The sequence below is a fragment of the Xenopus laevis genome, chromosome 6L (assembly GCF_017654675.1).
Source record: "Xenopus laevis strain J_2021 chromosome 6L, Xenopus_laevis_v10.1, whole genome shotgun sequence".
Lineage (NCBI taxonomy): Eukaryota > Metazoa > Chordata > Amphibia > Anura > Pipidae > Xenopus > Xenopus laevis.
In genome coordinates, this window is record NC_054381.1 from 70,804,011 (window position 1) to 70,831,307 (window position 27,297).

A 27,297-nucleotide genomic window follows, 5' to 3' on the forward strand; every position below is an offset into this window, starting at 1 on the left:
GCGACATTCTCCCCGAACTGTCTTCCCCTACCTTCCGCCTGCTATAATGAGAAGCAAGAAGGTTTTCACCTTCTTGCTTCTCTCCCTAGAGCCACTCTTTGAGGGAGTCATTGAATCTATAAACTGTTCGATTTGATATGACAGTTGATGCATTTCTTATCTTTGGCCCTGCTGAGAAGAACCGCTGAGTTTTTTTTAAAGGTAGCTGTTACAATATTGATACAACATATGCTATTGAGAAATGCATCAACTAATGTAGCAAATTGTAACAGTTCAGAGTCTATACCTAGTTTAATAAGCAGCCAGACAAACACCAGAGGGAAACATTTCAAATTACAATTTTAGAAAAACAGTCCAAAATAAAAAAAATAGCATTGTGTATATTGTGCATATGTATATGTATTATATAAAAAAATCTCAGCTGTTGCTAATAGAATAGGGCAGGCTATTAATGCATTACAGTCATTATAGATTATGTTATCAAAAATAGAGCTTGCCTGGAAACATAAAGTCTACAGAAAATACACACTACGCATCTAAGCCACAATATGTTTGCTGGGCCTTCAGTTTAGTGTAAGGACATGCAACACTTATATGGAGTCCAATTAAGTTTTAGGGCTGGGGTTGTTAAATTGATCATGTAAAATATGTTATAATAATGAAAGTATTGCAATTCCAAGGTAATGATGTTCAACCTATAAAATATACGTGGGCCTGGTAAGATGTTCCATTGGCCTAGGGAATAGCTACCAACCTTAGTGACTTGAATGGCATGCTCCTGGGTAATGGTGGAGCCAAAAGGGGAAGGAAATCCAAATCGGTTGCCTTTTAAACACCATTTAAGTGGTCTGATTTCTTGCAGTGCTCCAGTGAAGAAGTCGTTGCGTCAGAGTATTTTACCTTGCTGGACTCCTATCCCTTAATTTACAATAAAAAAAATGGACCCATCAGCAAAGACTTGAGAGGTCGATAAAGCTTTTAGATTTGGAGATGTTTTCAGGGAGCCCATTTCCTGCGGCTAAGAGTTGTTAATGGAGCTTAAGGAATTATCTTATGACTCTGGCTCTGAGAGCAGTTTATTTCTTCTTCCCCCCCCAGTTCCCTTGTCGAGAGGCTGAATATGCTGCTGTCAAAGTCGCTTAATGAAAAGTAACGCGTCGCTGATTACAGTTTTATTTGGGCTCTATGTAAAAAGCGCTGTTAATTTAGCATCTCCTCCTTTGTGTGTTTGAATTTGCCATGGCTGAATGATTAAGAGTCTCTCAGTTTCAGGCTCGCTCTTATCCCCCCCCCCCTCCTCATTCTTTCTTATTCTTTATTCAACACTTTGTGTGTGCGGTTCTTGCACAGCCCTGCGCCAATGCATCAGAATCTGCCTCCAATATATCACCAGGCAGGCACACCGGAGATTACATTCCATTGCCCACACTCTCTGCTTCTGCTTGCTATTAGAGCTACATCGTAGTACAAAAAAAAACGTGTTTATTTGTTATACACATGCTAACAGTCTTTTAATGCCTGTAATGTTTCTGCGTTTTTTTGTTAGCTCCCAAGTTAGATCAAATGAAAAAGACCACGCCTAAGTAAAGAAATACCCCTAAAATTAAAAGTTGCAATGATCCATCACAATCGCTTGGCTGATAGCTAAGTGTCATGAGTACTAACTATTTTACCCACCCAGTAAGTTACTCTCAGAATAGATGTTCCAGCGAGAGCAGCAGCCGTGTTACACACCAAACATGCACTTGTTTTTTTTTTCTTATTGCCTTGGGGTAGTTTCCCAACTGTATGGAATGCGCAAGATTGCGATTATCGGGATGGGCTGAAAGACAAGATGGAAGTTGTTTGCGCCTTAACCCATTTTCTGCCAGACATCTTTCTCCCTTACTTACTATATTACTTACTATATACATATATTGGACGTGTGGGGAAAGTGAAAGGTGCCCTTGTGTTGCTCCCCTCCAGCTGCTGGTGAGGGTTGTATTTCAAGCAACAGCTGGAAGGACCAGGGAGAATGAATATACATGGCCCATGGCATAACATGTAATGGAAACTATTTCTAACTGCACTGAACCTGTAAGGTCTATCTGGGAAGCATCCCCATATGGTCATTGCTGACTCCAGGTCCTGGATTATCACAATAGCTGCTGCTCTAGCAAAAGGCTCGTCTAGTGTGTGTGCAACATTAGCATTTCTGCTAGCCCAGGCAGCCTGCAGCAAGCCTTCTCTCCCTAGAGACTACAGTTTTTGCTATTACTGTCAAGTACCCTTGACTCTCTTTTTGCCCTTTTATCTATTACAAGTAATTCGAGTTCTCCTGCCCTTTTCACTTGAAGACGTGTCTTTCTGTAAAGCCTCCCCCTGCCACTGAGATCACAAGGTACAGATCCTTTAGAAATTGAGGGGTTTACTGTCAAAATGAAAATTTCACTTCAAATTATCTTGGCTGATGCACGTTTACTCGAGGCCGGGGGCTCCTCTCTCGGATTTTGACAGCCGGATCAACGGAGAGGTTCAGTGATCTCGATAATATCATCCAGGAGAGCGAAAGTCAATACAATGACAGCCTATATCACTGCATACAATCCAATTACAGCTGCCTGCGCCAGACTTCCAAGGATATGATCCACTGCAAGAAGCTAAACTCCTTTAATTGCTCGTCACAGCAAAAACATGGATATGAGTCCTTAGCTATGATAATATTATGTGCATGAGAAAGAGATAGTGAATGAGAAAGTCAGAGAGAGAGAGAGAGAGAGAGAGAGAGAGAGAGAGAGAGAGAGAGAGAGGTGCGAGGCAGAGAGAGAGGTAGGCAGAGGTATAAAGACATAAAGTGACAGGGGATGTGACATGAAGCGACAGAGAGGCACAAAACAAAAGAACAATAGAGATAGAAATAGGAGAAAAGAAGTTCACTTTTTAAGACCTGTGGAAAATAATAAATATGTTTTGAAACATTTGTTATTCATATTATCTCTTCTTCCTCTCTCCTGCACTAATATGTTAGTGTCAGAAACGGTAAATCACCTACCCTGAAGTGTTCAAATATTAATGCAGGTTCATAGAAACCGATAGAAGCAATGGGAAAGCATTAAGCTCAAGCGCTGGTTTAAAAACCCACTTTAGCAGCTGCGAAGTCACAGTTAAATACCTCTTTAAAGAATGAGTTTTCGGAGAGTTGCATAGATGGTTCCCTAAACTCATATTACTCAAGTCTAATGGGAATTGACTTTCATTTTTAAAAGGCCGTCTGATCAACACAAGCGGAGCATAGTTCTGTTGGGAACAGTTGATTTCTTTGTCTATAACAGTGAGAGAGAATATGGTGACTTGTGTGTTTGAAGGTTATTTCGCTGTTGATCCCAATATTCCATACATGGACCGCAGACCCATAACTGGTACTGACAGTTAAATTGAATATAGTCATGCCAATTCAATTATCTTATTTGAAAAAGAAAGTGTGTGTGTGTGTAAAAGAGAGAGTGAGAGAAGGTAATGTGGATTGGATGTGTTATCTATTAGATTTGTAAGAACGAAAGGAAAGACAGAAAGTTGGGTGGTGTATAGGGGGTTGTTGGTGTTTGCAGCAGCTTCAATATGAAAAGTATTGTTAGTCAAAGAAAACTAGGTTTTACCTTTGTAAAAGACAATTTATTGGAGAGAACAAATCGAACTGCAAAGGTAAGCCCAGCATGTGCATAAGTGTAAACTTGATAAAAGTGCTGCTCGTGAATTAACTAACTATTAAGTCAAGAGAAAAAAAAAGCGTTAATGGACCGTAAACGAATCTATCATGCAGCTTAAATTAGATCTTAAAGTAGAGATTGATAAAGTCGGTTCCTTGTTGTCTTTGTAAACTTTGGGTTGTAAACTGTAAGAGTTCCAACACTTTCAACCGTTTGTGCTTTTACATATTTAAATAGTTGTCACATGGCCAAGCCTTCTTAAGAAAGATAATTTAAATAAAAATAAATGTTTTTTTTCCAAAACAAAATCTGAATATGATTATGCCATTCAAAGCATCACCTTTTGTCCTCAGATCTCCCCGCAGTACTTAATAATAGTGCAGGGAATAGGTCTGGGTTCCAGAAAGTTATGTTAGGAACAGAACATCTTGCTTCCAGACTTTTGGAATGCAATAAACTCCTTATTTGTGTCATGGGGTATGTTAGGCAGCTGTCCTTTGACATTAGTTGGGTTCCCAACAGAACGTCCCAAGGAGCCAGAGTCAATCAGTGTTCCTTTGGTCGTGGCCCACGAAACCGTAGTATTGGTGAGAGCCTGGTTCAAAGTACTGTGTCTAAACAATGGATCATGAAAAACACCATCCACCCAATTTCTGAGGCTTGTCACTGGAGAATCCTGACGTCTGTCAATGACACAAACTGGTGTGGAGACTGCAGAAGAGGATGAAGAAGAAGAAGGAGAAGACAAGCCTTGGTGCTTTAACATGCAAGACGGGTACTCAGTTTGATTTAATGAGGTGGCTGTGTGGGCTAGGGACCATATTCTTGGTTTGGAATCCAGGATTTGCTGTTGTTGGAAGCAAGCCTTAGATTCACCACTTCTCTGTCTTCCTCTTAGTACGTCTTGTTCACATTGGTCAACCCCGGATTTGAGGCAGATATTTGTCCTGTCCAGTTCTTGATTGACCGTGGAATTTAGTGGCATCTTCAGAATAACATCTTTGCAGTGATCGTTGACACAATCTCTCTGCCTCAGTTGGTGCCCATCTTGGGGCTGGTGATGAAAGGGTTGTTTCAGTTCACACTCAGAACTTTCAGACTCAATTGTGTCAAAATCCTCCAGATCACTTAGATCTAGTGCTTTGTCCTCCCTGACCACTTCCTCGTCTGTTCAAGTAAAAGGGGAACAACGTCACTACCTTTATAAATATTAGTGCTAGTAATTAATACAGTATAGAGAAAGAGTGCACTTAATGAATTCATATTAGTGAGCACTGTCACATGCTGTAGTGGTTAACATTAAACTATTAGCTATAGCCCATGGTTACCGTTAGAAATGTGTAACTGTACAGTCAGAGACTGGTCAGCCAGGTTTTCTATTTCTAAGATTGTGGAGTCATATTTATAACTTATGTATTTAATTTTCATTAGCACCAAACTAAATCAATTCCATGTCATTCAGTTTTGATATAACATAAGAGTTTCACATATGCCCCAAGAGAAACTCTACTTGTCTAGACCCAGAGGAACTCAAGTAGTAGTGGTGCTGTGCCTCCCATAAAAATAGAAAAAATACATACCAACTGTTTTTTTCTCGTTCTTGATGGTGGCCTTCTGGGAATCTTCCTCTTCTTCTTCTTCTTCTTCCTCTTCATCATAAGGCCTCTTTTCATCTGAGCATTTGTTTCTTGGAGGCCAGGTCATCTTATTCTCCTTCTTTAGCCTCCTTCTGGCATTGGCAAACCACGTGGAGACCTGGGTGAGGGTCATCTTGGTGATTATGGCCAGCATGATCTTCTCCCCCTTGGTGGGGTACGGGTTCTTCCTGTGCTCCTGCAGCCAGGCTTTCAGGGTGCTGGTGGTCTCACGGGTGGCGTTCTTTCTCCGAGAGCTCCCATCCATGGTACCATACCTGTGGAAAAAGCAATTGGACTGTCTCTACTCAGAAAAGTAGACGTAGTGGTCGAGATGCAGTTCACAGTACCAGCAAATAAAATGCACCTACAATTCCCACAGATAATTAGCCAACAGCCAACTGGTAGTTACTGAACTTCATTGATACATGGGCAGACCTGAGAGCCTAAAATGTCATAAACCAAACCAGTATACATAAAATGGCACTAATGCTTAGATATTTGAGACTTAATAAGGACTGACGGAAATATATATATATATATATATATATATATATATATATATATATATATATATATTATATAAGCACACACTTATAAACACAATAAACACACAGTCATCTAGCTGACATTTCACTATATGCATTATATATAAATACACACACATACGCTAGTTAAGTCTGCAATATCTTAGAAATGAATGCTAGTTGAATGACCTTAGGGTATAACTGTTAATATAAATATTTTCCATTTCGTTCCATTATTAGGCATCTCTCGGGCTGTTGTTGATGAAATTGTAAAAACGTATAAAGACAGTGAATTGCAACTGAATATTTAATGCACATCAAATTGAAAGGTCACGGGCACCCATGAGGTCTTAAAAAAAAGACTGCGAATGGTTTAAGTGGTTTTGTGCAGCTTAAAGCATAATGGGTGGCAGGAAGCAAGGTAAAATGTCTGCATCCCTTCGGGCGGAGAGGGGGAGCACTGGCCAACGATGAGCAGGGATAAAGGGGATTTAATCGGTGCATGATGTTAGGAGTAACAGACCCGTCAAAAACAGAATAGCGAGGATTTTGCGCCAGTCGGCCGACGGGTTCTAACCACACATGCCCTTGCAGAATGAGACAATTAGCACCCGATTTATGATCCTCTCAATAAACCCAAATGTGGCACAATGAGAGCAAATGGACCCATCTAGATTATCTAATTCCACCAAAATGAATTAGAATCGGATCGTTCTTTAACATACACATGTAACCTGCACAGTGGATACACTCCAGGATCCAAACAGAATCTTGGGTGCAAATAACTTGGGAAATACCGACACTATAAAAGTACTGCACTCAAAAAACATAATTTTGCTAATTTTGATTTCCATATCTGTCTGTCTGTCTGTCTGTGTCTATCTATCTATCTATCTATCTATCTATCTATCTATCTATCTATCTATCTATCTATCTATCTATCTATCTATCTATCTATCTATCTATCTATCATCTATAAATCTCTTTACCGTGTATAGGGGTTTGTTTTCATATAGTAACATTTACACATCACTAAATACTAGTTCCTTCACTCTGTTTTATTCACTTGGGGTCAGACAGCTGTGTCCCAACTCAGCAGGGTTCCCATGTGTGCTCTGTGCATCCCACTTGTAACTCAGCAAGTGTTTTCTGTATACACAAATGGTAGTGTGTGTGTGTGTGTGTGTGTGTAGGGGGTGATGCTTGTATGCCATGGCATGATAATAGATGATAGAAGATAGATAGAGAGAGAGAGAGAGAGAGAGAGAGAGAGAGAGAGAGAGAGAGAGAGAGAGAGATAGATTGATAGGTAATTGTATCCCTAGCTGTGCTTTTACTCGTTTCATACTAAGTAATACCTCATATTTTATTTGCTTTACATTTTCTTAAAGTAACTAAAAGCGACTCATATCAGAAAACATTTTAACAGATCCTACCATTTAGCCTAAAGTAGGCCAAACCAGGTCCCTAGGCATAATCACATTTGACATGTGAAAACTAGATGCGAAAACAATTTATTTTCATTAAGTGCAGCTACCTAATCATAGCATTTAGTTTCAATATAAATGGTAATCATTGATGGTCTATGTACCTGTTGTTTGTACTTGTCCCGTAAAAAGCCACATACATAGATGTGTTCTATCGTATACTTAGTGAAGCAAACACTGAATATAGAGTTCACACTTTACCTGTCATATTGGTACTGGCTGAGTGTGTGCTCATAGGGGTAGTAAGCAGCAGTCTGGGGAATTCCCGCATGCGCAGATCCTGTACCATCTTTTGACTCGAATGCATTCTGTAACAAAAGGTTAGATGTCCTTTATATAGTATATGGCATTTAATTAGTGCATGGAGAATTAAGTAACACGATTTTAGGTAAGAAAACATCTCTTTTCTCTATCAGTCCATTTCTCTGTTATCAGGCAGACCCAGACACTATTTAATAATTTAAATATAATATATAGTGGCAATAAACGGAAGGATTTTCCCCCAATCTCGTGACAGAATTATATATGACTCCCTATTGCTGCAGATATATAATGAATGATTGTGTTCTACTGTATAGTCACCACCAAAACTCATTCTACTGTTAATATGTTTATAGATAAGGAAAACAATTTATACACATTTAATACATATTCCGCACTAGGGAACAGATAAACCAGGTGACAACATCCATCTCTTCTTGTCATTTTACTGTTTTATCATCTGTGGGGAAAAGGAGATAATTTCTCTATGTTAATCCAAATGGGTTTCTATAATAACACAGGATAAATATGAAAACGTAAACACAATCGTAAATCAGAATGCAATGTTTAAATGGATTATCCCTTTTTGATAAAATAAACCCACAAGCTCAACCACATGTAACTATACCGTGCTGTAAGTATAAATCACACACACACACACACACACACACACACACACACACACACACACACGCTCGAAACGTTATTCACTATGTTTTTACAAAGCACAACACAATGTAAGATATCACAATGGCAAATGCAACAAGGTCAATTTATAACTTCAGTAACACTTGCATATTTATTACATTTAATGTACAAAAAATTTGAGCTTAATGAAAAGTGTGCGCTTACCAGGGAATAAAAGGCAGAGGCATCAGCTCCGTAGGTAACATAGTTTCCATAGCCTTGGGTGCTGGTATAAGGGTTCCCATAGACACCCAAAGCTGCAGCAGAATTGAGCTCATGCCTGGCAGTGGCCAGCAATCTGCTCTCGTACACTGGGCAATAGACCGGGGTCTGGGCTGAAGCTGCAGCGGCTGAGTCGGACAGACTCCTTCCACTGGATTCGCAACAGGTTGAAAGTGAATTGGTGGTCATCAAGAACTGCCGAGTGAGAGGAGACGTCCTTATTATAATCAGACTGACAATCTCTAGACATGTTTGCAGACATATAAAGACATATAATGAGAGAGAGAGTTTAGAGATATACAGGCTAAGATAGATGATGGATAGATAGATGATAGATAGATAGATAGATAGATAGATAGATAGATAGATAGATAGATAGATAGATAGATAGATAGACACTGAATATGGGTTACACAAGTTATCAGTGCTCTTCTTGAGAGTTAGTGACTGCAGTATATAAGATTGTACCCCATGCTATTTCTTTGCCCATGTAACCATGTTATGTCTTGAATGGGAAACTACTTTCCGCTATAAATGCCTATAAAAGTCTATTTCAGCTCCTTCCTGACTATTGTGAAAGTAGTAACAACAACAATAACACTTGTACAAGTAGAACTTTCAGCCTTTTCTGTGTCTGATCTCTGCTTTATCAGGACACAGAAACATTTTGCTAGTGCCAGCTTAAGGCACTGGCAGTATGCTCTTACCTGAGGTGTGGAGGAATATGGGTAGCCAAACTGAGGATATGACATTATACATCAACTCCCAGATAACTGAGAAGGCAGGAAACCTTTAATCTGCGGATTGGCACTGAGATCCTCTCCCTTTACAATCGATTGGTGGTGTCCAGAGGTTCCACTGGGCTTATTAAAGAGAAAGAACAGAGGCACTTTTATTTTATTTGCCCATTCTAGTCTACAGGAAATAAATACACATAAAATAAAATAGAGCTTCCTGGGTTAAACAAAACGGTAAAGCTAATACAATATTCGAGACAGTTAAAAAAGTGCTAAAAATAAGGCAGGTAGAAATTGAGTAAAAACCAGTTAGGTCAAAAGCAAGTAGCTTTAAACAACCCAGGCTGTGACGTCAGACAACCCTTTCAGGGCTGGAACAGTCCTTCGCTCCTATAGAATCAGCTCCAGAGCACTCAAGGGTGCAAAATACTGATATAAAGCGATTGCATTTATGGATTTTTCAAGTGCTGTTACAAGCTAATTATAGGTGTTCCTATAGTATTAGCCTGCATTGAGAAATGATTGATTTGATTTAAACAATCACCGAAAACACCTATTAATGATTTTCTTCCCCCTTACTTACTCATGGATGGGAATCAACTTTTAATTAGAAATTAATTAATGAGCATCTGCTTCTTCCCACCTCACACGAATAATTAGTCTCAATTACTTGCGGCATAGAAGGAAGGACATGCTGGCCCATTTTAAAGATTTATTTTTGGTCATTCAAGACAACCCCAATAAATGTAAAGGCTGCACTGTGTACCAATGATGCACATAATTGAGGAAGTAAAATTCGATATACACAGAAGTAACACGCTGCCTTTGATTTTTGGAATATACCTCCTCCTGCTTTAGATAACTAAGAGACAACTGTCCTGGCTGAGGGTGTCTAGTCCGGCACACCATGGGTAAAAAACTGCATATTGGATGTATACTCTGCTTCTTCTGCTGGGTCAGCACAAGCAGAGTTAAAACCCCTTGCACTTGGAGTTGTGAAAAGAAACAAAGTTTCGTGGCACTTCACCAGTGCTATTAACTTTGATCTGTCTCTTCTACGAGAAACAAAAGAATATGGGAAACGATATTTGCAGGTGTAAAACACCTGGCTGGGCAAAACATCTACATTTTTGGCACTGCTTATTGAGCGAACTTTTCTTTTGGCAGTTTCTATCATCTTGGAACTAGTAATAGATGTTTTTTGTTTCAAAAGAAAGCCCAAAATTACTCAAATAGCTTCTCAATCCAGTTTATATCATCACCTGACGTCATTTGATTAACTGGAATTTATGGTTATTTATCATTCAGTCTCTGTTCTTTGTATAGACTGCAAGCTCTTTGGGGCAGGTGCGTACTTCTAGTTATGTCACCAGTTCTCAGAACCCCAGTTTGTCAAGTATTAATACTCTATCTATATGGTTACTTGGGGGCATACATTTGGTTTATAGCCAAAAATATGCATAAATACATTGCACATATTAAAGTCTAACAACATAGTTCGTTGTGTTGTACTGTTATCAGAAAAACTGATTATTCGCTTTTGCATTACAGAATTGTAAAAAGACTATTCTTGACATAGTTTAACAAATTCTTTGCCAGAGAGAGTTTCATACTATGGTAAAAAATAGGGGGAGCATTGACCCATACTGAAGTTGTATGTAAAGACAGTGCAGAGAAGGTGCACAACTACATTTCTGACACTGCTGTGCTGACTTGCTCAGATAGAATCCTGGGTTCAGGCATGTGGATCGCCCCAGGGTCACACTCTAATTAATGACGATGTTCTCTTCTCTTTCCACAGCTGGGAGACTGCCTTCCAGGAACGAATCTGCCCACCCTGACAGCTCGATTGAGGGTGATTGATGACTATCTGGAGACCACTGTATACATAATATACTATGTGCCGCCTAATTGCTGTTAATTTACAGGCGAAGATACTTTGTATTAGCGACTGGTTAAACGCAATAGTAACAAGCTAAAGTAAACAAAAATGCTACATTTTATTTACTTTTCAACTTGACCAGCTTAATGGAGGTGTTTACAAACTATATATCTTTATTGTTATGGCTGTTATAAAAATTAAATTAAAGTCTACTATATTTCGTAAATAGCAAGTTATACAGTCATTGGTATTGTTTTCTATGAAACAAAATAGCAAAGTAAAAACATACAAGGAAAAGTGTTGGTGACAGGCTGTTTAAATGAACAATAACGTGTTTATCTTATGGCTAGATGAACATAAATGATAATAGATAGATAGATAGATAGATAGATAGATAGATAGATAGATGATAGAGAGATAGATAGATAGATAGATAGATAGATAGATAGATAGATAGATAGATAGATAGATAATAGATAGCTAGAAAGAAAGAAAGAAAGAAAGAAAGATAGATGGATAGATAGATTCAAAGATAGATAGATAGATAGATAGATAGATAGATAGATAGATAGATAGATAGATAGATAGATACCGTGATTGCCATTTAAAGCGAAAACGCAAGAATGTTACAGGAAATCCCATTTAAAGTCACCAAAGGTAACCTAATACAATTGGCTTTTCATGATAGTCCATGTAATCAACTCAGTTGACAGCATTGCCATTTTAACGTGTCCTGTCTTGCGACCAACAGTTCAATCTACATAACAATGATGCGCAGGAAAAGACCCATCCAGGAATTGAAGGTACTCTATTCCCAGTGAGGCGGGTTCCCCCCAGTGAATCACTAAGATTAAAGTGAATACATTTTACTGTAAACAATGCACATTAAACAAGTTGTTCATATTTTTTATAAAGAGTATCTATCTCCGTAAATAACAGATACACTTCCAGTTAAGAACTTTCACACGTGCAGTAGATTGTACCAGACCAGAAAAATAACCAAGGAAATCGAACTATTTATTTAGTACAAGTGCTCCTAAGAGCAATGTCTGTGTGCATGCGCTGTCATTTACTCTAACTTGACCAATGTCCTGACCCAGGGTGTTGACTGGTGACCCTTCAGTCTGATTCTAAGGGGCCTTTCTATACCATTCTCTGGATTTGGATAAAAGACACGTTATTAGCTGAAACCCAAACCTACAACTGAACCACTAAACCACTAAAGAAAAGGTTCTCTCATAGTTCAACCTGCGCTGCATAGCACTGTACTGTTTTCCCCAAACTCTACAGACTTTACAATTCGCAGTCAAAAATCGAATGAATGCTGAGAGCATAAGATTGATAGAGGTTACTCATTCATTAACATCAGTTGAGAGAATAATCGCAAACGCCCAGTATTGCGCATTGGCAAGCGCTACTGAACTTGAGCAGCACAAAGTTATTTCAGCCTTTTTCCAAATAATGTTCTCACTACTTATAACAGCAACGTTTCGAACAGAAGAGACACCGGAGTCACACAGACCGGCCAGCTTTACCCCAAGTCCCTCGAAATTCTTGAGCAGAAGCTGTTCATTTCAGGGAATCCCTTTAGAAGACAGTACACTAGGTAGTTACTCCTACATGTGCATCTCTGTACACTGCCATAAGGGGAAATGAACTGCACTTCTGTCCTTTTGTGATTCAGTCCTTCCAATCGCCGATCAGCATTGTTTCATTAGAAATGGAACAATAAAGGTTATATTACCTGCACTGCTAACACCGTCTTCCCGCTGGCTTTCCTGTAGACTGGAGGGTTGCTGATGCCCGCACGGTGTGACTGGCCAGAAGTGATGCAGGCATGTCTGTGTGTAGCGCTACACCTGACTGCGCGCTCACTCCCCAGGCGCCGCAATCACTAGCGCTCTGTGCTGAGTGTGACGTTACACTAAGAGCTCCACTGAGCGCTGCTCTGCCCCAGCAAACCAGCGTCTGGGCGCTCACATTCAACTTGCAACTTGCCTGCAAGTGAACAGCTTCCTGCTTCTAGCGCTCGACTGACAGTGACTACTCTAGCAGTAATACTGTCATAAATAGCTCTAGCGACTTACTCAAACTGCCTCACTAGCGCTGTGTACTAAAGCCAGCCCACACAGGTAACATGTCTGTGCAGCCTTGCTACATTTTACATCAAATCACAATGATCTTTCTTTCTTTCTTTCTTTCTTTCTTTCTTTCTTTCTTTCTTTCTTTCTTTCTTTCTTTCTTTCTTTCTTTCTTTCTTTCTTTCTTTCTTTCTTTCTTTCTTTGTTCTTTTGTTCTTTCTTTATCTGTTATCTATCTATTATCTATCATCATCTGTCCATCTTTCTTATCTACTTCCCATCTTTGCACTTCCTACATTTCCTTTCTTTCTGTTATACTAGTCATTTATTATTTTACTAATTCTTCGATTATTTTTACACATTAGCTCATGACAGCCAAAATCTACTGTAAATCAGGGGCTCTCTAAACCTGTATATTATTTGTAGAGTAAAAAGTGATTTTGTTACACAAATACCCTGAGCACAGCCATAATTAAGGGTGATCCCAGGCATAAAGGATAATCTCCCAACTAGTAAATAAATGAGAACACTGGCACCCTACATGTCTGAGGGACCTTGGGAGTCAAGTAATTGGAACACAGCAGCCAAAGAGCCATTACATAACGAATCCAGAAATAACACACAAAATATATCTATGTCCCATTATTTTGTAAGCAACCCCCCCACCCAGAGATGTTGAAAAGTCCCATGTAATCTGTGAATAGAAATGGGAATGTAGCTACAGAGACGGGGCCCATAGAGCACAGCCCAGATCATCCATCACCATCACAAGCACTGGGGATGACAGGCTGACAAGGGCCAGGAGAGACAGAGCCTACTGCTAACATTTTCTATGTGGAGCGCCAAGTGTTTGAGCAATGTACTAATCCATTCTGTATCCCCACACACCTAATAAACTGTACTTGGCACATTAAAGAGTTCTGCCCCTTACTTAACTCCTACCACTTTCAACTTTCAAGGCAAATATATAACCACCATATTTAATGCTTTCAATTACATCTAAATAAGCCATCTATTAAAACATACATTTCTTCTAATAAACAAAGAATTATAGTAAATATTTTAGTTCCTATTCCTTGGCTCTGCTGATATACCAAGTATCTAGCAGTGAAAGGGTGTCGGACCGGGCAAGGAATGGCTGTGACTTTGAGCAAGTGCAGGAGGGACAGGCAAAAATTGCCTTCCTGCTCTGTATCAATTAATGGGAAAAGTCAAGTTGGATGTTATTTATCAAGAGTACACGGCAGGGTGCAAATAGCAAATCGATTAGAAGGGTCACATAAAAGGGTCTGAGAATCCACAATATGATACACCAACACAGTCACATACAGAGGAAGTACTTACACTTATGACACACAATCACAAAAACACACAGCTTTACTACAGATAACAGGACAAATTACTATTTTACTTTAATTAATATTTTACTTCAAATAAAAAGATAAATCATATGACCAAACAAGTAATGTATTGTTAAACACAAACAAGTAATTTATTGTAAAACACTCAAAGGTGCACACAAAGGCGTTTTAACAAACTGTTATATAAACACCCTCACACAACAGCACACCACAAAATATAAAACTGCCACAACCTGTAATCAGCAACAACAACCTACTGCAGACTGGATTCCCAAATATGCTCCCTGTGGCCCTTGCAAGCACACATGATAGAGCCACTGAAAAGCAGGCCCCACGTATGTACGGGAGCCCCACGTATTATGAGAGCCTGCTGTGAGAATTGAATTAATGCTGGGCTTTCTGTGCATGAGATTACCTCCCCTCATTGTGAATTATATCACATTGTCCACAATACAGACTCATTTTACACCCAGTGATTTTACTCATTCTAGAACTGCTTGATAATCTTTTTTTCTTTGGGAAAACAAGCAAACAATCAAAACCAAGCCTGTAATGTGTGTGTATGTGCTGTCACAATATTTGAAACAAATCGTTTCCCCTCCCTATCCAGGAATCACACCTTATAGATTACTTATCTAAATACAGATTTTTCATTCCATTACAAAAGGAAAAAAATATGAAAAACATCTCTGAAACAGAAATATGTATTTTCTTTGTATTTGACTTTCTGATATGTAATCCTTAGTTAATTACCTTGCTAACAGAAGTCTTCGCTTCCAAAGGCGTTCCGTTTGTATTCCTCATATGTGAAATCAGAATAAAAGAGTGCACATATCCTTACCTGCAAAATCCACACTATCTTCTTTTATTTAAAAGATAGCTAGAGGCTGAGAGACGTGTTAGCGGTGACCAGGACATGTAGCTTTTAATTACTGTTACAGAAAATCAGTCAGCAAATACGGTTCAGGAATTAAATTATTTTCTTTACAAAAAAAAGAGAGAAAAAAAATCTGAATAATTTTGCAAGTTCAGTTAATTGAAAGAGCCAGATAAAAGTGCATAGTCTTAATGCATATAAACAGACCCTGGGGGTTGGATCTAGGAGAGTACCTAAATATCACTTCAAAGTATGACAGCAGCAGAGTAACTATTAACTCATCCCTAATACAAATCAAAGGCCTATTTTTTAAACTGTGTCTATACTGTATGTGTGTATTTATACACACTTATATTAATGAAATCTATCTATTGATTAATCTATCTTTGTTTCTTTTTTCTTTCTACACATAACCTTTTTCAAGCTACTTTGCCATCAATTTAATCATAGCCACCCTCCAGTGTAAATTGCACTGATGTATGTCTAGGCTTTACAATAGCTTTAGTGAAAGGTAGCAAACTGCTGAGGCAGCTATTTATTGTATTTACTATAAAGAAGGAAAAGGGTCATGTCATTTCTTTCAGCTGAAGTGATCCCTTTCTCTAGAATAAAGAAACATTTGACCTGTACACCAGACTTACAAAACATCAAAATGACTCAATTAAACCTATAGCATCTGATCATTCACCTGTTTGGACTGACCTGTATTCCATATGAAACTGCGAAAGGAAAGAGGAGTATTTGAGCTACGTTGGCATTAAATTAGGGAGAGAGAAAGAAACCTGATTGTTTAAGAGAAACTAATTTGTATTTGTTTTATTATTCCCCACAGGGCAATCATATTCAGCAATATCCTACCCATATATAGTAAAAAGGAAATGAGTGCATAACTTGACCAATAGTCAAGTTGTTATTGTGATGATTAGGGAAGTCAGAAAGACATTATCCCATAGTTGGCTTTGATGTGGGTGTGTGGTAGGTTTTTTTCTCCCCAGACTGTAACAGTTCTGTAATTTAGGATTATCTATTATCTAGTTCTGTATTTAAGATTATCAAAGAATTTGTATACTTTGTATAATTATCACTGTATACAAAGTAATTTCCCAGCTGAGCCAAAAGCCTGGTATAAGTCTGTACAGCAAATATCTAAGAAACCAACAAAAGTATAAAAGTAAATGTATATTGCAAAAGTACTCAGAGAAATACTCTAAATTCATTTACATTAATTAATTTTTTGGTTAATATTCCTTTAAAAGGGTTGTTTACCTTCCAAACACTTTTTTTCAGTTCAGTTTTCAGATTGTTCCCCAGAAATAAAGACTTTTTTCAAATACTTTCCATTATTTATTTTGTACTGTTTACACTGTTTTACACTTCAATATTAGAAAAACAGTCACACATAGAAATAGAAAGTAATTGGAAAAAGTCGTTCTTTAAGGTGATCTATCTGAAAACAACTAGTTGTTTGAAGGTGAACAACCCCTTTAAGACCTGAAGGAAGTATGATCTCTCTTATAGTTTTGCATATGTTATTCATACTATTAAATCCCCTTATAACATTCACCAAGACAATAATACAGTTGCACTTTTTCTTTGTTCAGTCTACTTATTATTCACTTTACACCCTTCCCTGTATGAGGTTTATGATGGCTTTGCACAGTTCCCTCACTTTAGGGACATAATCAATCAGAGAATTAATTTACCTTGTAAACCTGTAAAGATTTTTTCTCGTTGACTGTCTGTGCTTATATAATATGCATTGCATTGCGTGTCTGAGGGATGTATGGAGTTGCTTCATGGTTTTCTTTCAGTCTGTGGAATTATGTATGTTTGTGTATAAAAAATAAATTTATATTTATTTCTGGAAATTCAAACTGTTTATGTACCTTTTTTACATAAGTCTAAACGAATGAGCTCATATAAAAAAGGGGATTATAGTTCCCTTTAAAGGAGAAGGAAAGTCATTTTAATTTGGGGATGCCGAAAGGTAGGTACCCCCAAGTGGTTATATTTACTTACCTGACACCCTGGGCTGGTGCTCCTATCAGCAGAAAACTTCATGACTCTGGGATTCTGTCAGTGAGCACCACAAAACTATTGTCTTCTTCTCTTTTTCGTTCTTCAAATTTCCTTGGGGCAGACGCATGCGCAGTAGAAAGAAATAGCCAGCTTTTTCATTAAAGGGATCCTGTCATTGGAAAACATGTTTTTTTCAAAACACATCAGTTAATAGTGCTACTCCAGCAGAATTCTGCGCTGAAATCCATTTCTCAAAAAAGCAAACAGATTTTTTTATATTCAATTTTGAAATCTGACATGGGGCTAGACATTTTGTCAATTTCCCGGCTGCCCCTGGTCATGTGACTTGTGCCTGCACTTTAGGAGAGAAATGCTTTCTGGCAGGCTGCTGTTTTTCCTTCTCAATGTAACTGAATGTGTCTCAGTGAGACATGGGTTTTTACTATTGAGTGTTGTTCTTAGATCTACCAGGCAGCTGTTATTTTGTGTTAGGGAGCTGTTTTCTGGTTACCTTCCCATTGTTCTTTTGTTTGGCTGCTGGGGGGAAAAGGGAAGGGGATGATATCACTCCAACTTGCAGTACAGCAGTAAAGAGTGATTGAAGTTTATCAGAGCACAAGTCACATGACTTGGGGCAGCTGGGAAATTGACAATATGTCTAGCCCCATGTCAGATTTCAAAATTGAATATAAAAAAATCTGATTGCTCTTTTAAAAAATGGATTTAGTGCAGAATTCTGCTGAAGCAGCACTATTAACTGATTCATTTTGAAAATTTTTTTTTTCCCATGACAGTATCCCTTTAAAGTTCGGCATTTTACGCTACTGCGCATGAGAAGAAAGAAGAAGCAGGAAGAGAATTGCTCTGTGGTGCTCGAGCCCTGGGCCAGTGCAGCTTTCCGCACAGTTTATAAAAAAACGGATCAGTACAGAAACAGAAAAGCATCAAATAGAGAAAAACATTGTGCTTCACTTTGTATCTTTCCTTCAGTTCATAGTTTAATCAAATAAAGATAATTAATAAAAAATTAACTAAATATCTTTTTAATAATGAAATATTAGACAGTATGGCATCCCCTTGTTTAGTTGAAGAAAAAGTGGCTCAAATCAATACTACATATAGATAATACCAATATGTTAGGCACCAGTTACTACCAGATATATTCCACACTAAAGGCCATACAGCTTAAAGTAGTAGTAAGCTATGTTATATATTGTCCAAAGGTTGAAACAACTTATTTGTTACTCACCTTGGAGTTTATATAGTCTGACCTATGTATAATAATTATGCTCAGCACACCCAATAATTTCACAGATCTGTAATTTATTGGTGGATAGTGCCGGGACTTTTGAGATTTTATATACAAAGTTAAAGGGGTGGTTCACCTTTAAGTTAACTTTAGTATGTTATAGAAAGACCAATTCCAAGCAACTTTTGGATTGGTTGTCATTATTTTTTTTTTTATAGTTTTTGATTTATTTGCCATTTTCTTCTGATTCTTTCCAGCTTTGAAACGGGGGTCACTGACCCCATCTAAAAGCAAATGCTCTGTAAGGCTACAAATGTATTGTTATTGCTACTTTTTATTATTCATCTTTCTATTCAGGGCCTCTCCTGTTCATATTCCAGTCTCTTATTCAATTCAAATCAATTTATAGTTGCTAGGGTCATTTGGACCCTAGCAACCCTATTACTAAAATTGCAACTGGAGAGATGCTGAAAAAAAATCTAAATAACTCAAAAAACGCAAAAAAAAAATGAAACCAATTGCAAATGGTCTCAGAATATCACTCTCTACATCATACTAAAAGTTAATTCAAAGATGAAAAACCTCTTTAAAGTTACTGTTTATCAATAGTACCCATGAGCCATAAGGGACGCAGTGCCCAACTGTCTGCTAATTGTTACCTCCACCCCTATAATTTTATTCTAAGACTAATACATTGGAGCTAACGTTTTAGAAGTTTGCACCAAGATTTTTGCTTTCAAAAAGGTAAAAAGTAAATGCTTTCTGCTGATTATTTGCTATTGGTTAGTAGGCCTGCTGCAATCAATGTGACTTTCATTAACTTCAAGGTTCCACTCATTCTTCTTCTTAAAGCCAAAATATTCCTCTCTTTTTCACATGAGCTAATTCTGTTGTTTTTTTACTCTGACAGATAATTACACGGAATGAAGGGAAACTGATAGTGTATTTCTGTTTGTAGGGTCCAGTTTTCCTCACTCTTTAGACTAACTTACCTTCGCCTTGATCCATTGTGAAGTTATGAATTATGGGCCTTTAGGAAGCTCTGCTTTTCAGAGATTCTGTGCACCACTCACTATGGAAGGCAGAGAGACTTCAAGTTGCAAAATCCTTCACTTTAAGGGAACAAGGCAAGGGTGGAGTTGCATTACATGTCTAAGGGATGTTGGGAAATTGTTTCCTCTCAATCTGTGAAATCAGGTATAGCTATATAAAAATACATTTATATTTTTTGTTCATCAAACTTAATGAGCTCATGGGAACATGTATGTAAACATGGGGGGTATATTTTCCCTTTAAAAGTCTTATCCACATGAGCGTATAGATGAACATGTAGCTCACTTTTAAGGCGTTAGATTTTCACTCTCAATAGACAACAGATGTCAAATATGAATACTTTAAAGTTCATTGGCAGGAAGCAGATGTCTAACACGTAAAGCCTAAGGGTTATGTGCTGTTATAAATCTTGAGGTAATGCCAGTTGCTGTTTTGATGTTGTTGACTGGTTATTAGTGCCTAGTCCAATTCCATTTTGTAGACTTTATATCATTTGTATAATCAATGGTTTTTATTAAACAGAACAGAAATTAGCAAAATAGATGATTCATGTCTCATTATTTATATTAGAGGAAAAAAAGAGTAAGAATGGAGGGACTGTTTCTTGGTTGACACTGTGCCAGTTTCTCTGTGTTACCTATTAAGGAGAAACTATTATTGCATTGTTTAACACTTTTCAATAAACTTATTGAGCTATACAAGCTAGACTTAAAAAAATAAATTAAAAACATAATTTTTATGATGCCAAGATATACAGTCATATGAAAAAGTTTGGGAACCAGTCTTTATTCTTTGGAGTTTTGTTTATCAATGGTTGAGCTTTCAAAGTAGCAACTTCCTTTTAATATATAACATGCCTTATGGAAATAGTAGTATTTCAGCAGTGACATAAAGTTTATTGAATTAACAGAAAATATGCAATATGCATCATAACAAAATTAGACATACATTTGGGCACCCCAACAGAGATATTACATCAATACTTAGTTTTGCAAATGTAACAGCCTCTAGACGCCTCCTATAGCCTGATGAGTGTCTGGATTCTGAATGGTGATATTTTTGACCATTCGTCCATACAAAATCTCTCCAGTTCAGTTAAATTTGATGGCTGCCGAGCATGGACAGCCTGCTTCAGATCACCCCATAGATTTTCGCTGATATTTAAGTCGGGAGACTGTGACGGCGATTCCAGAATATTGTACTTCTCCCTCTGCATAAATGCCTTTGTAGATTACGAAGTGCGTTTAAGGTCATTGTCTTGTTGGAATATCTAAACCCTGCATAACTTCAACTTTGTGACTGATGCTTGAACATTATCCTGAAACATTTGTTGATATTGGGTTGAATTCATCCGACCTTCAACTTTAACCTTTTAAATGCCACAGATCGTAGAATCTACGTTCTGTGGCAAAGGTACTTGAAATGCCACAGAACGTAGATTCTACGTTCTGCAGCATTTCCTGGTTCAGGAGCGGAGGAGCGGCTGTTAGAGCCGCTCGCTTAGTTCCTGCTCGATCCCCTGCCCCTAGGCAACGAGCAGAGCAGGGGATCGAGTGGCCCCTGGGGCGCGATCGCCCAGGGGCCCAAAAACAGCAGCAGGCACGTGTTACTTACGTGTCCTGCTGCTGCAGCCTACACCGGACCGACGATCTCCGCCCCCACAGCACACAGACAGGAACCACGAGGATGTTTTATGCTGATACGTTACGAAATGTGGGGCATATAATGGGGTAAAATTCAATCTTTCTGACAATTTTCAGAAATTTGATAAAAACCGTTATGTTCAGCATTGCTTTGCAGTTTGGCAGTTTGCAGTAGAAACACATATTTACCCATATTGGATTCGTCAGAATGTGTACTTTCTGAAAATATATGGTTTTCTGGGGTCTCTGTACTGTTAGGTGGTCTAATGTCGCATATTACACACACCAGGTGCTTATATTGCAGCAGCCAGCGCGTCAGCCGTGAAAATGTATATACACTATTGTCATTTGGTGGTCTCTGTGCGCCGCATAGTTTGGTATATCTATGCATATTGGGCATCAAAGTGTTCAGTAGACCCCTGGCGTTCATATTTAGGATGTTTTATGCTGAAACGTTACGAAATGTGGGGCATATAATGGGGTAAAATTCAATCTTTCTGACGATTTTCAAAAATTTGATAAAAACCGTTATGTTCAGCATTGCTTTGCAGTTTGGCAGTTTGCAGTAGAAACACACATTTACCCATATTGGATTCGTCAGAATGTGTACCTTCTGAAAATATATGGTTTTCTGGGGTCTCTGTACTGTTAGGTGGTCTAATGTCGCATATTACACACACCAGGTGCTTATATTGCAGCAGCCAGCGCGTCAGCCGTGAAAATGTATATACACTATTGTCATTTGGTGGTCTCTGTGCGCCGCATAGTTTGGTATATCTATGCATATTGGGCATCAAAGTGTTCAGTAGACCCCTGGCGTTCATATTTAGGATGTTTTATGCTGATAAGTTACGAAATGTGGGGCATATAATGGGGTAAAATTCAAGCTTTGTGACGATTTTCAGAAATTTGATAAAAACGGTTACGTTCAGCATTGATTTGCAGTCTGGCAGTTTGCAGTAGAAACACTTATTTACCCATATTGGATTCGTCAGAATGTGTACTTTCTGAAAATATATGGTTTTCTGGGGTCTCTGTACTTTTAGGGGGGTCTAATGTCGCATAATACACACACCAGGTGCTCATATTGCAGCAGCCAGCGCGTCAGCCGTGAAAATGTATATACACTATTGTCATTTGGTGGTCTCTGTGCGCCACATAGTTTAGTATATCTATGCATATTGGGCATCAAAGTGTTCAGTAGACCCCTGGCGTTCATATTTAGGATGTTTTATGCTGATACGTTACGAAATGTGTGGCATATAATGGGGTAAAATTCAAGCTTTCTGACAATTTTCAGAAATTTGATAAAAACCGTTATGTTCAGCATTGCTTTGCAGTTTGGCAGTTTGCAGTAGAAACACTTATTTACCCATATTGGATTCGTCAGAATGTGTACTTTCTGAAAATATATGGTTTTCTGGGGTCTCTGTACTGTTAGGGGGGTCTAATGTTGCATAATACACACACCAGGTGCTTATATTGCAGCTGCCAGTGCGTCAGTCATGAAAATGTATATACACTATTGTCATTTGGGGGTCTCTGTGCGCCACATAGTTTGGTATATCTATGCATACTGGGCATCAAAGTGTTCAGTAGACCCCTGGCGTTCATATTTAGGATGTTTTATGCTGATAAGTTACGAAATGTGGGGCATATAATGGGGTAAAATTCAAGCTTTGTGACGATTTTCAGAAATTTGATAAAAACCGTTACGTTCAGCATTGCTTTGCAGTTTGGCAGTTTGCAGTAGGAACACATATTTACCCATATTGGATTCGTCAGAATGTGTACTTTCTGAAAATATATGGTTTTCTGGGGTCTCTGTACTGTTAGGGGGGTCTAATGTCGCATATTACACACACCAGGTGCTCATATTGCAGCAGCCAGCGCGCGTCAGCCGTGAAAATGTATATACACTATTGTCATTTGGGGGTCTCTGTGCGCCACATAGTTTGGTTTATCTATGCATATTGGGCATCAAAGTGTTTAGTAGACCCCTGGCATTCATATTTAGGATGTTTTATGCTGATAAGTTACGAAATGTGGGGCATATAATGGGGTAAAATTCAAGCTTTGTGACAATTTTCAGATATTTGATAAAAACCGTTATGTTCAGCATTGCTTTGCAGTTTGGCAGTTTGCAGTAGAAACACTTATTTACCCATATTGGATTCGTCAGAATGTGTACTTTCTGAAAATATATGGTTTTCTGGGGTCTCTGTACTGTTAGGTGGTCTAATGTCGCATAATACACACACCGAGTGGTTATATTGCAGCAGCCAGCGCGTCAGCCGTGAAAATGTCTATACATATTGTCATTTGGGGGTCTCTGTGCGCCACATAGTTTGGTATATCTATGCATATTGGGCATCAAACTGTTTAGTAGACCCCTATGTTTATATTTAGGATGCTTTATGCTGGTAATGATACATGGACAATACGATGCTGGAAAGTTGAAGCTTTGAGGCAATTTCCAGATATTTCACCAAAACCGCCAAATTTGGCAAAGCCTTGCGACTCAGTAGTTTGGAGCAGAAAGGCATGGGTACCCATTTTAGATTCCGTAGAATGTGTACTTTCCAAAAATATATGGGTTTGGGGGGTAAACATATATTTCTGTGTTTTTACCCCGCAAAAATGCAGTCAATGTGTTGATTTTTCATTAGCTGAAGTTACCCACGGGACTGTTTGTATGCACTAACTTCATTTTGGGGCCTCTAAATGCCAGATACTTTGGTAAACTTATGAACAATGGCCACCAAAATGTTCAGAGGAACCCTGGCAATCATATTTAGGGTGCTTTTTCTTAGTACGTAATGACACATGGGTGATATGGTGCTGGGAAGTTGAAGCTTTGAGGCAATTTTCAGATATTTCACCAAAACCGGCAACTTTGGGAAAGCCTTGCGACTCGGTAGTTTGGAGCAATAAGGCATGGGTACCCATTTTAGATTCTGTAGAATGTGTACTTTCCAAAAATGTATGGGTTTGGGGGGTAAACATATATTTCTGTGTTTTTACCCCACAAAAATGCAGTCAATGTGTTGATCTTTCATTAGCTGAAGTTACCCACAGGACTATTTGTATGCGCTAACTTCATTTTGGGGCCTCTAAATGCCAGATACTTTGGTAAACCTATGAACAATGGCCACCAAACTGTTCGGAGGAACCCTGGCAATCATATTTAGGGTGCTTTTTCTTGGTGCATAACGATACATGGGTGATATGGTGCTGAGAAGTTGAAGCTTTGAGGCAATTTTCAGATATTTCACCAAAACCGACAATTGTGGGAAAGCCTTGCGACTCAGTAGTTTGGAGCAGAAAGGCATGGGTACCCATTTTAGATTCTGTAGAATGTGTACTTTCCAAAAATATATGGGTTTTGGGGGGTAAACATATATTTCTGTGTTTTTACCCCACAAAAATGCAGTCAATGTGTTGATTTTTCATTAGCTGAAGTTACCCACGGGACTGTTTGTATGCGCTAACTTCATTTTGGGGCCTCTAAATGCCAGATACTTTGGTAAACTTATGAACAATGGCCACCAAAATGTTCAGAGGAACCCTGGCAATCATATTTAGGGTGCTTTTTCTTAGTACGTAATGACACATGGGTGATATGGTACTGGGAAGTTGAAGCTTTGAGGCAATTTTCAGATATTTCACCAAAACCGACAACTTTGGGAAAGCCTGGCGACTCGGTAGTTTGGAGCAATAAGGCATGGGTACCCATTTTAGATTCTGTAGAATGTGTACTTTCCAAAAATGTATGGGTTTGGGGGGTAAACATATATTTCTGTGTTTTTACCCCACAAAAATGCAGTCAATGTGTTGATCTTTCATTAGCTGAAGTTACCCACAGGACTATTTGTATGCACTAACTTCATTTTGGGGCCTCTAAATGCCAGATACTTTGGTAAACCTATAAACAATGGCCACCAAACTGTTCGGAGGAACCCTGGCAATCATATTTAGGGTGCTTTTTCTTAGTACGTAATGACACATGGGTGATATGGTGCTGGGAAGTTGAAGCTTTGAGGCAATTTTCAGATATTTCACCAAAACCGACAATTTTGGGAAAGCCTTGCGACTCAGTAGTTTGGAGCAGAAAGGCATGGGTACCCATTTTAGATTCGGTAGAATGTGTACTTTCCAAAAATATATGGGTTTTGGGGGGTAAACATATATTTCTGTGTTTTTACCCCACAAAAATGCAGTCAATGTGTTGATCTTTCATTAGCTGAAGTTACCCACGGGACTGTTTGTATGCGTTAACTTCATTTTGGGGCCTCTTAATGCCAGATACTTTGGTAAACTTATGAACAATGACCACCAAAATGTTCAGAGGAACCCTGGCAATCATATTTAGGGTGCTTTTTCTTAGTACGTAATGATACATGGGCGATATGGTGCTGGGAAGTTGAAGGTTTGAGGCAATTTTCAGATATTTCACCAAAACCGACAATTTTGGGAAAGCCTTGCGACTCAGTAGTTTGGAGCAGAAAGGCATGGGTACCCATTTTAGATTCAGTAGAATGTGTACTTTCCAAAAATATATGGGTTTGGGGGGTAAACATATATTTCTGTGTTTTTACCCCACAAAAAATGCAGTCAATGTGTTGATTTCTCAGTAGCTGAAGTAAAGTCCTGATCAATTTGGATGTGCTAACTTCATATTGGTGTCTCTAAATGCCAGATACTTTGGTAAACCTATGCATAATGGGTATCAAACTGTTCAGTGGACCCCTGGCAATCATATTTCATGTGCTTTTTCTTGGTACCTAATATAGTTTGGGATATGCGGAGCAGCAAAATAAAACCTTTGAAATGATTTTTCAGAATTTTGAATTTTTTTTTGAAAAACCGCTATTTTCAGACAAGCTTTTATGTTTGGTAGTTGGGAGTAGAGAGACATAGTTACCCATTTTGTAATCGGCAGAATGTGTACTTTTCAAAAATGTATGGTTTTCTGGGGTAAACCTACGGTTTCAGGATTTTTTGCCTTGGAATCTAAAGCATGCCGTTTTCTGCCTTAGTGCTTTCAAAATTCGGTAATATACTGCCGGGAGTTTTTGCTGTACAGAAATCCTAAATCTCCCTAAAACTATACATATCTGGTATTGGCACGTTCGAGAGACATAAGGCTTTCCAAATCAGTTGGATTTTCATCCCTAAAATGAAATATTTTTCTGTTATAAATTGATATACGATGAAAAATGGTAATTTTTCATTTTTTTTTTGGTATTTAGCACTATAAATTTTTTTGCACAGGTGGAAATACATGAAAACTCAGGCAGATTTAGAAAGCTCAGTTTCTACCGAAAAAACAATGTATAGTTTTCCTAGGTAAACTATAGGTTTCCCCTCAGAAAATGCCCCTAAAGTGAGAGAGCACAAAATGTTTCAAAAACGGCTGGCATTTCGCGTAACCAAAATGTGAAATTCTGCTGGCACTTAAAGGGTTAAAAAAGGCCCCAGTCCTTGAACTAGCCCCACGGCATTCTTCTTCCGCCATGCAAAGCACTTTTTGTTATGATCAAATAACTACATTTTTGTCTCATCAGTCCAAAGCACGTTGTTCCAAAATTACTGTGGCATGTCTAAATGAGCTTTTGCAAACAACAAGCATGTTTGTGGCATGAGTGCAGAAAGGGCTACTTTCTCATCACCATGCCATACAGATGTTCTTTGTGCAAATTGCGATGAATTGTAGAACGATGTACAGATACACCATCTGCAGAAATATGATCTTGCAGGTCTTTGGAGGTGATCTTTGGGTTGTCTGTAACCATTCTAACAATCCACCACAAAAAATATATATCCAAAAAAATATATATATGTAGATCAGTGCCTCTGAGGAAGCCAGCTGATTGGTGAAACACGTCAGG

At 38.4% G+C, this 27,297-nt stretch overlaps 1 protein-coding gene across 1 annotated transcript; it reads right to left on the reverse strand.

Annotated features, from left to right (window-relative positions):
- Window positions 1-3,634: 3,634 nt before the first annotated feature.
- irx4.L (iroquois homeobox 4 L homeolog) lies at window positions 3,635-13,150 on the reverse strand (the record flags this gene model as incomplete). Its single annotated transcript, NM_001096735.1, is given in 6 exon segments — window positions 3,635-4,853; window positions 5,267-5,598; window positions 7,536-7,642; window positions 8,448-8,699; window positions 9,212-9,367; window positions 12,868-13,150. Coding segments are annotated over 5 exon segments (1,491 nt in total). The 3' UTR covers window positions 3,635-4,098.
- Window positions 13,151-27,297: the final 14,147 nt, after the last annotated feature.